Genomic DNA, 14,290 nt, shown 5'->3' with positions numbered 1-14,290 from the left:
CCCTACCCTCAAACCTTTCAATAATTGTTAGTTATGGCTTTGAAAACATGTACTCAGCTTGACTCCTGTTCCGGATCAGTTGTAAATTCTCTTTGGAGGTGGAACAGAGCGTGTTCACTTGGGTTAATCAGGTATTTAAGAGTTGACCTTTCCTAGTGAAAACCTAATTTCCTCTCATGCCTGAGTAACTTTAGCAAGCCAAGGGCCCTGTTCGCAGGCATTCCTGGAAGTTGGGTCAGGTTTGCCTGCCCTTGTTCAGTGTGCACAAAGACCAGTGAGATTTATCTACCTTTCATTCACCAAGGGTGTCCAGACCTCTTCCCTTTATTCTGTGGTATTTAAGCACTAGGAAGACCACTTTCCTTTCTCTGGTCAGCATTTTAATCTTCGGAGTATTCTTTTCTCATTTAATTTCTAGGAGAATGAGTGAGCATGGAGGAATTGTTTGGTGAAAGGGCTTCTTGCTTATTAACTAAATACACTTGGCAAGAAGTGTGTAAAGAACACATTCTGATGGCCAGGTACTATGGAGCATGCCTGTAATTCCAGCAACTCAGGACATTGAGGCAGGAGGATCACAAGTTCAAGGCCAGCCTCAGCAATTTAGTGAGCCCTTCAGCAACTTAGCAAGACCGTATTTCAAAATAAAATATAAAAAAAGGGCTAGGGATGTAGCTCAGTGGTAGAGCACCACTGGGTTCAAACCCCAGTAGCAACCAACCAACAAACAAATGAACAAAAACATGTTACCTGATGAGAGCATTGGGTAAATTAGACTTGGTTTGGGGTTTAAATGGGCTTGCTTCTCTCTAGGAATGGAATCAGTAAATGTATGTCTGATATCCTCTATATTGCTCTTTTTTGGGAGCTGAGCATTGCCCCAGAAGAGGTCTCAAATGTGGGGTGGGGGAGAAGGAGAAGGAAGATTGTTAATGAAATAAGAGACAAAAGGAGACAAAAGGAACTTTGGTGAGCTGTTACTCTATGCTAGGTGCTTTACATGAATTATTTTCTTTAATCTTCATGATAACCTTGTGCAGTAGCTATCATTAGTTTTGTATGTGATGAAACTGAAGCTCAGAGAGGTTAATCAACTTTCCCAAAGTCACAAAATTAGCAAATAATAATAATAATAATAATTATCATTTATTGGGAAGGCACATATCAAGCTTTTAAATTTTTTTAAATTTTATATATATGTATACACACATATACATATATATATATATATATATATATAGATGGACACAATACCTTTATTTTATTTATTTATTTTTATGTGGTGCTGAGGATTGAACCTAGCACCTTGTAAATGCTAGGCAAGCTCTCTACTGCTGAGCCACAACCCCAGCCCCAAGCTTTTATTTTTAATCTTCCAAAAGATTATTATTATTTTTTGCATTGGAATTAGCTTTTGCTTGCATAAGGTCACTCATCTTTCAGTGTCAGTATAGGAATTTGATTAAAAAGCTTGTTTTCTAGATGCCCATATCACTCTGCAAATGGAAGTGCTGGGATTCAATACAGAGTCATGAACATATCTTACTTTTCTTTGTGTCTCCATAACTTCTGACAGTGCCTACTACTTTGTTAGTGCCCAATAAATGTTTGCTGTGAAATCTAGTCCTGATGTCCTTGATAGCTCATGTCATCTGCAGTAGCTCCTTATTGTCAACTGCATCCTGCTCCAGCTTCTCAGCTGCCTATCTTCCCTGCACAGTTTGCATTATCCTACTTATCCTTTGTGACTTTCTTGACTCCCCAACACACAGTATCTATCCCGCATTGTTAATCTCCTGCTTCTTCACCCCTTTTCCCTGGCTACATACTTTTGCTCTTGCTGTTGCTCTCTACTACCTCCAGTCCTGTCTGTTCTTTTCTTTGTAGTTTCTCTAACCCCAGATACTTCCCTGTCCAGACTGTAATTTTCTTAGTCTGTACCATGTAATTTGGCACCTTGTGAAATCGAGGCAACTGCTGTATTACTGAGCTGCATTCCCAGTTCCTTAGCATAATTATCTACTGTTTTACTTTCTTTCTGTTGGTTATATGGACATTAATCTTCTCCCCAGCCAGCTGATGGTAGTCATATCATAATGACCCCTCAGATGGGTTTGTGCTTGGTACTTTATAAAGCACCCTCTATTCAAGACCTGTCTTTTGTTCACCACACCCATAGCAACTCCTTGAGGTATGACAGAAGGGGATTGTTAACCTTCCTATCACAGTAGGGAAAACAAGTGTAAAGAAGGCAGGTACTTCCCAGGGTTACGTATCTAATTAGGGACAGAACTGAGACTAAATCTCAGGTCTACTGATTTATGGTTTAGTGTTTTGACTGCAGTCTCATCCATGTTTCTGTTTTTCTCTGCCTTTCCCCTTCCTGCCTTTCCTCCTCCTGTCTTCAGAGGCCATTCAAGGCAAAACATCTACTTTGTAGGTTTTCAGGAGCCTTGGTTAATGATCCAGGGAATGGCAGAGTAGTCCTGATAGCAGTCAGGTACCTCTTAGTGGCTTCAGTGTTCTATATTACCATTGTCTATGTCATGCTACTAGGATTAATGTTGAACTAAGACACTTTGGATTATTTTGAATGGTCAGAGAACTCTCTCCTGGAGATCCAGAAAATAGGGCGGAATGTGTGGCTGCTAGACAGTTTCATGTTGTGTCAATGGCACAAATTTGGAAGCAGTCAGACCAGGTTTGAAATCTGGCTTTTCTGTTTTTTATTAGCCTCATGATCCTGGGTAAATCATTATTCTCTCTTAGTCTTAGAGCTATTATGAGCATGAATTTAAGGGCCATACAATGGACCTTAAAAAAGTTGTTGGCTTTTTATTATCAATATAATATTACTTTAAATATAGGATTCTTAAGTGGCATGAGGGGCTTAGTCGTGCCTCTGACCTTTGCAGGTTTCTCCTTGCATTTTGATTTCTGAGCATCAGTGACCAGATACTGCCTTGGAACCTGTTGACTAATAGGGGCTGAATTTTAATGCTTTACCCACAGTTTGTAGTCTCCAGGTTTCCAGTGCCTTCTGAGGGCAATGAAATCAGCTTATGGACAACATGGGTGTGGTTTCAGTGTCAGTCTTGGAGAGTGTTACTTCTGGAAAGTCAAGAACCTAGTTAATGAGAAATTTTAGTTATTTTAGAAACTGGATATAGCTCCAAAATGGTTTTTAATTAATTAATTAGTTCATTTATTTAAAAATTTTTTAGTTGTAAATGGAAAAAATACCTTTATTTGTTTTTATTTTTATATGGTACCAGGGATCAAACCCAGGGCGTCACGCATGCTAGGCAAACACTCTACCACTGAGCCACAACCCTGGCCCCTTCAAAACTGTTTTAAAATACTTCTCTATACTTCCTCACACATCCAGCAACTCCTCACACCTCCCCAAAAGAAAAATAATCAGATTCACACCACTGTGTGATGGTGGAGTCTTTGGCATCTAGTTTTCTGCTACTACCACTCAAAACTGCTGCTTCAAGAGAAGGCAGTCAGCTCCTTTTCCATACTCCCCAACCATGACTTGGTTTGTGCTATAAGGACCACTTGGATCCTATTTTAAAGAGAGCTTCCTTTCTCATTTGGGGATTTTAGACTGTTCAACATATAAAAAATGACTATAAAATTTAACCAAGGAGGAATATAACTCATTGCTAAAATGGCAAGTTTGGATGGCTGCAGGGTGAAAGGGTAGACTTCCTGGGGAGGTAGGGAAGGGACAGCTAGATGAGGAAATATTAATGACTTTTGAGTTTTTCCTTTTAGAGTATGGTACCATTGCCATTGTTTTTTTTTTTTTTTTTGAGTTGAAAGTTGCAGGAAATATTATGAACCATTTTAAAGTACACAATTCTGTGGCATTTAGAATACTCATAATGGTGTGCGACCATCACTTCTATTTCAAAACTATTTTCATAATTCCAAAGAAAACCCATACCCATTAAATAGTTGTTCTCATTCCCCCCTTTTCCTTTCTCTTGGCAGCCATAATTCAGCATTCTATCTTTATGAATTCACCTATTCTGGATATTTTATGTAGATGGAAACATACAATATATGACTATGTCCTTTCTTTTGCTTAACGTTTTTTTCCTCCTTCTCATCCTCCTCCTTCTGCTTTTTTGTGTATGGTACTGGGAACGGAACCCCAGCCTTGTGAAAACTAGGCAACTGCTCTACCACTGAGCTGCATCCCCAATTCCTTAGCATAATGTTTTGGAGGTTCATCTGGGTTATAGCATATATTAGTAATTAATTCCTTAAAAACATTTTTTTTTTTGTACTGGGAATTGACTCAGGGGCTCTTTACCACTAAGCTACATACCCAGCTCTTTTTATCATTTTTTAAAATTTTGAGACAGTGTATCATTAAGTTTCCAAGACTGGCCTTGAACTTGTGATTCTCCTGCTTCAGCCTCCTAAGTGACTGAGATTACAGGTGTGCACTACCACATTTCTTTTTATGGCTGGAAAATATTTCATGTGTGTGTGTGTGTGAGTGTATACACACACATCACAATTTGTCATCTGTCAATTGGTGGATATTTGGGTTGTTTCCACATTTTGGCTGTTGTAAATGTGCTACTAAGAATATGTTTTTAGCCATGTATGGTGGTGCATGCCTATAATTCCAGCTACCTGAGAGGCTGAGGTAGGAGGATCTCAACTTCAAGGTCAGCCTCAGAATCTTAGCAAGACCATGTCTCAAAATAAAAAGGGCTGGGATGTAGCTCAGGAGTAGAGTTCCCCTGGGTTCAATCCCCAATATTGCAAAAACTAAAATTAAAACTAAAACTAAAACAAAAATATGTATGTTTTTATGTGTATCTGATTGTGTGTATGTTTTAGTTCTTTGGGGTATATTTCTAGGAGTGGAATATCTGGGTCATCTGGTAATGAATGCTATGTGTAAATTTTGAGGAATTGCCAAACTATTTTCTAGGTTATGTTTCTAGAGTGAAAATAATATTTGATTCATTTCTATCCTTAGCATCTAGTATATGACCTTTCATGTAGTTGATGTCAAAATAAATGCTAAATGAAACTCAAATATAGACTAGAATTTTGAGCATAGCTGAAGGCTTACTTGGCAGTAATGGTTTGGTGGGGATCAGTTGGGTGCTGCACTAGATTCATCCACATATTTAATATTTGAGGCCCTATTATATGCCAGGAACTCTGCTAGCTAAATGGTATGCAATATAATAGTCCCTACTGTCTTGTTTTCAAGTAGGGAAGATAGACAATAAACAAATAGATGTAATATAACATGATGTTAGGTAAATTCCATGAAACAAATAAAATAAAGCAAAGGTTTAGAGAGTGATGGGGGTGATATTTTAGTTAGAGTGGTGAGGGAAGGCCTCTCAGTTTTTGGGCCTTACAGTCAATTCACAGGAACCTGGACCAGGAATGAGAAGACCTGGGTATTCTGTTGCTGTACCTCTGTAACTTAGTAAAGTTACTTAAAATTTTAAGGTTGGAGATATTTTGCCTATAAAATGGTTTGCAGGAATCCCTGCCTTGGTATTGTAAAAGCTCATTGAGTTAATTCACATTGAAAATGCTTTTTTTAAAAAAAATTGATTTTTTTTTTAGTTACACATGACAATAGAATATATTTTGACATACTATACATATATGGAGTATAACTTCCCATGCTTGTGGTTTTATATGATGTGGAGTTGCACTCATTTGTCACGTATACATATATGAACATAGGGAAGTTATGTCTGATTCTTTCTACTGTCTGAGAATGTTTTGTAAACTGGTACCAGCATGCTTAGTTTTCCCTTTCCCAAATTGAGAGGATGGGTGAACAATGTGGGAACTAGCCAGATTTTTTTCAGCACCTTGAAGGCAAAAGGAGCTGACTTCTACTAGAAATTCTCATGTTAACTTGTCTGGGATACTGATGCAGCATTAATTCAGGGGCTGAGAATGAAACTCATGCCTCAATTGGGGCTCCATGTAAATTAGCAAAAGGGAATAGCTTTGGGAACTTGGGTCCCTCTTGTGTTTAGTGCCCAGGATGAAAAGTGTGGAGACCACTTTTCACTCTTTCTTCCAATTCAGCCTAATTTTTTGCTATGTCTGAACCTAAATGGATTAAATAATCAGCATTCCTCTAAAAATAGCTTGAGCCAGGTTGCTTTGAGTTCTGCTCTTTGGTGGCACTGTGGGCCATAAAAGAGACTAAATGTGGTCTCTACTCTTGTCTTTGGGTACTTACAAATCATGTAATTTCTTACCTAAATGAGAGATTAGTATGCCCTGGAGTCATTCAGGAAGATGTCTGAAGGAGCTGTGCTTGAGTGGGCCCTGAGTACAGAATGGATTTAGCTTGGTAATTCTTTTTCATGCTTTTTGTTCTTTTCAGTACGAGGGATTGAACCCAGGAGTAATCTACCACTAAACTACATCCCCATCCTATTATTATTATTATTATTATTACTATTATTATTTATTTTGAGACTGGGTCATACTAAGTTACCCAGGCTGGTCTATATCTTGTAATCCTCCTGTGTAGCTGGAATTCCTGGTGTGCTAACTTGTCTGGATGTGCCACCATGACTGGCTTTTTCATTTCTCTTTAATGAAGTCTTTTATTTTTCCTCTCTATATCCACTTTTGAACATTACAGTTTTGAAGTCTTTTCTCTCTTTTTCTGGACCTTATTTTTGGCATTATCTCTTTATATACAATCATCTGTGTGTAATATAGAGATTAAACAGGTGTAAACTTTGGAGTTAGAATTTCTGAGTTTAAATCTTGGCTCTACTGGCTAGCTGTGGCCGTAGGGAAGTTATTTAACTTATAAAACTTTAATATTTTCATCTGTAAAATAGAAATAATAATAATAGGGTTGTTAGAGCTGGGCATGGTGGCGCATGCCTGTAATCCCAGCAGCTTGGGAGGCTGAGGCAGGAGGATGGCGAGTTCAAAGCCAGCCTCAGCAAAAGTTAGGCGCTAAGCAACTCAATGAGACCCTGTCTCTACATAAAATACAGAAAAGGGCTGGGGATATGGCTCAGTGGCCAAGTATCTCTGAGTTCAATCCCTGATACCCCCCTTCAAAAAAAAAAAAAAAAAAATGCACAAAAGAGTTTAAATGTGGGCCAGGATTGTGGCTCAGTGGCAGAGCGCTTGCCTAGCATGCATGATGCACTGGGTTTGATCCCTGACACCACATAAAAATAAACAAATAAAATAAAGATATTGTGTTCATCTACAACTAAAAATATATTTTTTAAAAAGTTCAAATGTTTTATAGGTAATTTAGCTTCAAACATAAAAATAGATCATACCATGTGATTTACCTATTTTCCTTCTAGATGTATACCCATGATAATTGAAAACATGTTCACATAAAATCTTGTACAGAAATGTTCATAATAGCATTCTTCATAATACATAAATAGTAGACACAACCTAAATGTTCATCACCTGATGAGTAAATAAAATGTGGCATATTCATGTAATAGAATATTAATTAGCCATAAAATGGAATGAAATTCTGATAAATACTATAACATGGCTGACCTCACAACATGCTAATTGAAAAGGTCATATCATATGATTCCATTTATATGAAATAACCAGAATACACAAATCTATAGAGACAAAAAGTAGATTAGTGCTTGTCAGGGTCTGGGGTCAGGGAGGTAATGGGAGGTGACTGTTAATGTATGGGGTATCTTTTGGAATGTTAAAAATGTCCCTAAATTAGTTTGAGGTGATGATTGTACAGCCTTATGAATATACTAAAGACCAATGTACAGTCTAAAAAGATGAAATATATGAATTATATATCAATTTGTGTTGCTGGGTACTTTATAAGTGAAAAGATTTTTTTTTTTTTTTTTTGGTTTATGATGTGGGTGGCTGGAAAGTCTAAACAGCATCGTACAAAGTCCTGGTGAGATCTCCCTTGGCTGCATCACATCATGGTAAGAGAAAGAAGAGAAGGTTGTATGCAGAAGAGACCAAGTTCATGGACTGTCCTTACTTTATAACAGCCACTCTTGGGAGAACTAATTCACTCCTGTGAGATCCAGCCACTCCCTGAGACCAGGATTTAACATTCATGAGGGTAAAGCCACATGACCTTAATTAATTACACTAGAATTTTTTGTTTGTTTTGATACTGGGAATTTAACTGTGGGTCTTGCATAAGCTAGGCAAGTGGTTTAACATTGAACTACATCCCTATCCCTTTTTATTTTATCACGAGATAGGGTCTCATTAAGTTGCTAAACTGGTTTTGAATTTGTGATTCTTCTGCCTCAGCCACCTGAGTAGTTGGCATTATAGGTTTGTGTCACCATGCCCAACTAGACTCCATCTCTTAAAAAGATTCCACTCTCTCAACACTGCCATACTGGAGACCAAATTTATAGTACACGAACTTTTAGGGTCAAACTTTTAGGGTAAACCACAGTAGTGAATTATAACTCAACTTAAACATAAATAATTTAGATCTTGCTGAGATCTATAGAAAATTATAACTTATTTTCTTTTCTGAGTATAAGTCTCTTCCCAGGACTTTAGCCTACAGAGTTGAGGACTTCTGGACCATATTCCAGTTTCAGATGTGAGCCTGAACATGATCTTAGTTATGGGCCCATGGTGTGTGGGTTGATAAAAGATGTAACATTGCTCTGCTTTCATGCAAGAGAATTTTTTTTTCCCCTTTTGGCTAAGAATTGGCATGGATGTGTCACTCCCCTAGTTTGGGAGATATAGGATGTGAAGAATGGGTTGTTGTTTCAGTTCTGTGGACATCTTGAATATCATAAAATTGTAGGCCAAAAATAGGTGCCAAAGCATTTAGCCTGAACCCTTTATAGAGAATTCCCTGGGAACCAGCTGAGGACCTAGAGAGAGAAAGAACTCAAGCCTGAGGGAACAATTAGCTGAGAGATACAAGTTACAAGTAACACACACTTTTTTTTTTTTTTTTGAGATGGGTTCTGCTCTGTTGCCTAGGTTGGCCTTTTGCTCCTGTGACTCAAGTGATCTCTCAATTGGCTTCTTGGGTAGCTGGGACAATAGGCATGTAACACAGTGCCCTGCTGACAGACCATTTTTTTTTTTTCATCTTTTCATAGATGAGCAATTAAAAGTTTGAGGGGAATTTATTTTTCTTTTCTCCCTGTCAGTAGGTGCCAGTGGACTTCCTTATGGCTGGTATTATGTTTTGTGCTATAAGAAGAGAAATTGGATCATATACTTAAGGAGTTCCCAAATACCCAGGAGGTGAAATACACATAGAATGACAGGAATCCAAGGACTAGTTCACATAGGATTGTGCACAGTCAGGGGAGGAGAGATGGCAATGAGCTAAGTAATAGGAGAGGAAGCCTGGGAAACCCAGCTTCAGCTCAGGTCTCTAGGGAGAAAAGGAAGGATACTTTGTGTGAGTGTGTGTGTGTGTGTGTGTGTGTGTGTGTTACTGGGGAATTGAACCTAGTGGCATACTCTACCACTGTGTTACATCCCCAGCCTTTTTTTTTTTTAAATTTTAAATTGCCCAGGCTAGACTTGCAATCCTGTCTGTAGCTGGGATTACAGGCGTGTACCATCTTACTGGTTCAGGATATGTTTTTGACCTTAAGTTTCCTGTCCTATTTCTTTCTTTCTTTTTTTTTTTTTTTAATATTTATGTTTTAGTTGTAGTTGCAGACAACTACATTTTGTTTATTTATTTTCATGTGGTGCTGAGGATCGAACCCAGGGCCTGAGCCACAACCCCAGCCCCTCCAGTCCTATTTCTATATCTGCTCACTTTTGCTCTACAACAAACAGACCTTTGAACATCTTTTCTGAGCCTACCCCTGCACTACACAAAACTGGATATGTGAGCATTATGAAACCTGGATCCTGCCTCTAAAAATACTTAATATGTTGGGGGAGATAGATCTGTAAACAACTGATTCTAATGACATGGATCAAGGTGTGTAATAAATAGACAAGAGATGAACTTGGTATGTGAGACTACAGGCTGGCTGATTTTAACATGGAATAGGAAAGCCTACCCTTGATAAAGGGCCTGGATGGAGGAATTGGTTAAGATTGTTGCCAGAAGAAGCAAAGGTGCAGAATACTTCTTTTGGAGTATGACCTGAAACACCTTCAAATTTGATGTTCTGTGTTTAGGAATCTTTCCCTCCTCATCACCCCTCTGAGCAGTTCTGGGCTGACTGCAGAAGGCCCTTCCCTTCTGCACTTGTTCCTCCTTTGCTGTTTTGGAAAGATGAAGCCTGAGCAGTGCCACAGCTATGCCAGTTGCTATGGGGCCAGAAACAGGTGAGACTTCTACACTGCTTTAGTTGAGGAGTGGAGGATTTGTCCTCTTTAGTTAGATTAAGGCTTGCCTTTGCTGTGAAACTGGATAAGTAGTCTACATTGCTTGTTTTTCATTTGGGTTATTTTCAGCAAGGTGGAATGATTGAGATGCTTTTGTGGGGTTCAAACTTTTTGTTTGATCCTATTTACCAGGATATGTTCTCAGCTATTTCCCAGATCAGCTTTTCCAAACAAGCAGTATTAAAAGCAAGGAACACTTCCCTTCTCTGTCAATGGCCAGAATAGGAACTGTAAGAATGGGTATTTAATTTACTTTTACAACCCAGGTATTAAATAGAGATAATGTGTAGTTTGGACATTGCCATATAGTCTTTAAAGCTGTTTTGAGGGACTCATCTGAATCCTTCTTGTTCCTTCTTGTCATCTCAATAGCCAGCTCTACTGTGAGGATTCGAGAGCTCTGTAAATGAGTAGGCCTTCTTCTGGTTAGAGACTTGATCAATTCTGTGCATGAATGACTCTAGGGGTAGTAAAGCAGAGGGAGTGGCCTTGCTGTACTAGGAAGTGACCCATCATTGACCCTTCAGTGGTCCATGTCCTAGAGTGTTCTCAGGAGTTCCCTATTTTTAGTTAGTGTTTACTGTGTGCCAGGCAGTTATGAATACCCATGCTAGGTGCTGGGGGTCTATCAGAGATACCTAAGACAAGAGCATTATTTTACCACTAAAGGTCAATTCATAAAAAAAAATGTGGTTTAATCATATTGGTACAAGGAGAAAAGTTTTTTACAGGGGGTGTGAGAAAGAAGCTTGCCTACTATGTGTCATGTACTGTGTTAAGTGCTCAAATAGACCTACCAGGAAGTCACAGGATATTCTGAGCTACTTCTAAACAGACAGTTAATAATAATGATTTTTATGATTAAAAATCAAATGTATATGGGGTACTTATGTGCCAGGTATAGTTATGTTTTTAATTCTCACAATAGCCAATGCTATAGATGTTGTTATTCTCATTTTATAAATGAAGAATCTAAAGTCAAGTATCTAGTAGTTGGTGGAAGTAAGACTCAAATCTAGTTAGAATTATTATTATTTTTTTCCCTTTTTTGTGGTACAGGGAATGGAACCTAAGGCTTCACTCAAGCTAGGCAAGCTCTCTACCACTGACTTACATCCTCAGCCCTAATAAGAAATTTCATGTCTAATTCTAAATCTATGTTTTCAAGCACTGCAATATGCTGCCTCTCCAGTGGCCTTGATAGATTCTTTTATTTTGGTAGACCAGGCTGCCTCCTTAGGAGGAGTAAAATGTGGTTATTTGCTGCTACTTCTTTAGCACTTGAAAATGTTATTTTTTGAAATGCTTGTTGAATGTTAGGCATTACTTAGGTACTATAGGTACTAATTAATTAATATTTTTATTTCTTCAATTAAAAGGTTACATATTCATTCTTCCCTTCTCTGTCTCTCTCTCTTTTTTTTTTTTGTGGTACTGGTAATTGAACCCAGGGATGCTTTGCCACTGAACTGTTTCCAAGTCCTTTTTATTTTTTTATTTTGAGACAGGGTCTCTCTAAATTGCCTACACTGGCCTTGAACTTGTAATCCTCATGCCTCAGCCTCCTGAGTTGCTAGAATTATAGGTGTGCACCACCACGCCCAATTACCTATTCATTCTTCAAGATATCTTTAAATTTTCTTCTCTATGAAGATTTGATTTTTCATTCCTATTTAATTTGTTCATTTTCTCTCTTGTGCCATTATTGTAATTAGTATAGCCCCTCACTATCACCATTTTACTTTAATGGTATCCTTCTATCAGATTTTGAATTGCTAGAGGGCACGGACTGATTAATCTTAATTAAAAAAATTTTTTTAATTGTTGATGGATCTTTGTTTTATTCATTTATTTATATGCAGTGCTGTGAATGGAACTAGTGCCTCACCCATGCTAGGCAGATGCTCTACCACTGAGCCACAACCCCTGCTCTTAATTTTTTTTTTACATGCCAGCAATACATATATTTTTTAATATTTATTTTTTAGTTTTCAGTGGACACACATCTTTATTTTATTTTTATGTGGTGCTGAAGATCGAACTGAGCGCCCCGCGCATGCCAGGTGAGCGCATTACAGCTTGAGCCACATCCCCAGCCCCAGCAATACATATTTATTACTCATTATTCATGAGTAATCAGAAGACTTATAAAATCTTTTATTATTAGTATAACCACACATATGAAGCATCACAGCAACATGGAGTATAAAGAATGGTTATATATTTATATTTAAAATATAAATATACACATAAACTGTAAATTAGTACAACTACTCTGGAAAGCACTATGAAGATTCTTCACAAAATGGAATACCATATGACCGAGCTAATCCATTTGTTGGTATTTATCCAGAAGTACTAAAATTGACATACCACAGTGATAAAGCCACTTTAATGTTTATAGCAGCACAATTCACAATAGCTATATTATGGAATCAACCTAGGTGCCTGTCAGTAGATGAATAGATCAAGAAAAGTGTTATATATACACTGGAGTTTAATTCAGCCATAAAGAAGAATGGAATAATAGCATTTTTCAGTAAATGGTTGGAAGTGGAGAACATCATGCTAAGTAAAATAAGCCAGATTCAGCAATCAAGGTTTGAATGTTTTCTTGCATATGTGGAAGCTAGAGCAAAATAAAGGAAAAAGGGTGGTGGTGGAGATTCGATATCATAAATATGTATATCAGTGGAGTAGAAGGAGAATGAGAGGGAGGGAGGAAGGATGTGAAAGGGGATAAAATATGGAATGAATTTAACAAAATCATGTTATATGCACATATAAATGTAACAAAGAGAATTTACCTTATGTATATGTAGAAAATATCAATCAAAAATAAATAAATAAATTAGTGAAAGGAAGAGCAGTAGAGTAGAGGAAGGAGAATAGGGGAGGGAAGAGGTAAGAGATAGGGGATAGGGATTGAAATAAAATTCCTTGACTGTATGATTTTTGTCAAAATGAACCCAATTGGCATGGGGTTGTAGCTCAGTGGTAGAGCACTTGCCTAGCATGTGTGAGACACTGTGTTCAATCCTCAGCACCACATAAAAATAAGTTAATAAAATAAAGGTGTTGTGTTCATCTACAACTAAAAAAAATGAACCCAACTACTATGTACAACTATAATGCTATAATAAATAAATTGCATTAAAGGCTAAAAAATAAAAGTGTTTCAGGAAAAAAAATACACATACACCCATTCTCTCGAGTGGTTACCATACACTGCTAAGAAAGCAGGAGGCATCAAACTTATAGATGGATATATACATACATATATATGTGTGTGTGTGTATATATATATATATATATACATACACATACTGTACTGAAGTTGCAAAAATAAAGTTTCTTTCTTCAAGTATTTGATCTGAGCTCAACCAAAGCAAATAATGATATCAGTAATTTTTGTATGGTTTCACACACTTTATTTTTTAAAAAAAATTTTAAATTTTTTGTGTACTGGGATTGAACCCAGGGCGCTTTATCACTGAGCTTCATCCCAGCCCTTTTTATTTTTCATTTTGAGACAGAGTCTCGCTAAGTTGCTTAGGACCTTGCTAAATTGCTGGGAGTGGCTTTGAATTTGCAATCCCCCTGCCTTAGCCTCCTGAGCCACTGGGATTACAGACATGCTCCACCATTTTGAAATAATCAACATACAAGTGTCAACAACTGCAAAAACAAAACATAAAAAAATTCAAAAAACAAGCAAACCAACACAACAACCCCCCTCAAAACACCCTGAAAATATGGAAGTTGTAATAATGAACAATATATTTCATCCAAAATATGTTTATAGCACATCTGTTTCATTTCTGATTCTCAAATATTTAAGAATTATAGTTTACTTTATTCAAACTGCAAGTTAAGACAGAACAAATGAAATGATAAACAAAAA

General features: G+C 37.4%; 1 protein-coding gene across 3 annotated transcripts in view; it reads left to right on the top strand.

Moving 5' to 3' along the window:
• Stim1 (stromal interaction molecule 1) overlaps window positions 1-14,290 on the top strand; it is a 215,694-nt gene that overhangs the window by 18,822 nt on the left and 182,582 nt on the right. The window contains exon 1 of one of the 3 annotated variants that reach the window (XM_071616436.1): window positions 10,296-10,326. The exons of the other annotated variants lie outside the window; for them this stretch is intronic. Coding sequence (XP_071472537.1) covers window positions 10,299-10,326 — 28 coding nt within the window. The 5' untranslated portion in view covers window positions 10,296-10,298. Of the gene's footprint in view, window positions 1-10,295; window positions 10,327-14,290 lie in introns of those variants that run through there. 3 annotated transcript variants of the gene reach the window in all.

Source organism: Marmota flaviventris, chromosome 9 (assembly GCF_047511675.1).
Source record: "Marmota flaviventris isolate mMarFla1 chromosome 9, mMarFla1.hap1, whole genome shotgun sequence".
In the NCBI taxonomy this organism is placed as follows: Eukaryota; Metazoa; Chordata; class Mammalia; order Rodentia; family Sciuridae; genus Marmota; species Marmota flaviventris.
The sequence above is the reverse complement of the archived record's forward strand: the minus strand, read 5'-3'. Positions and strand labels throughout refer to the sequence as shown.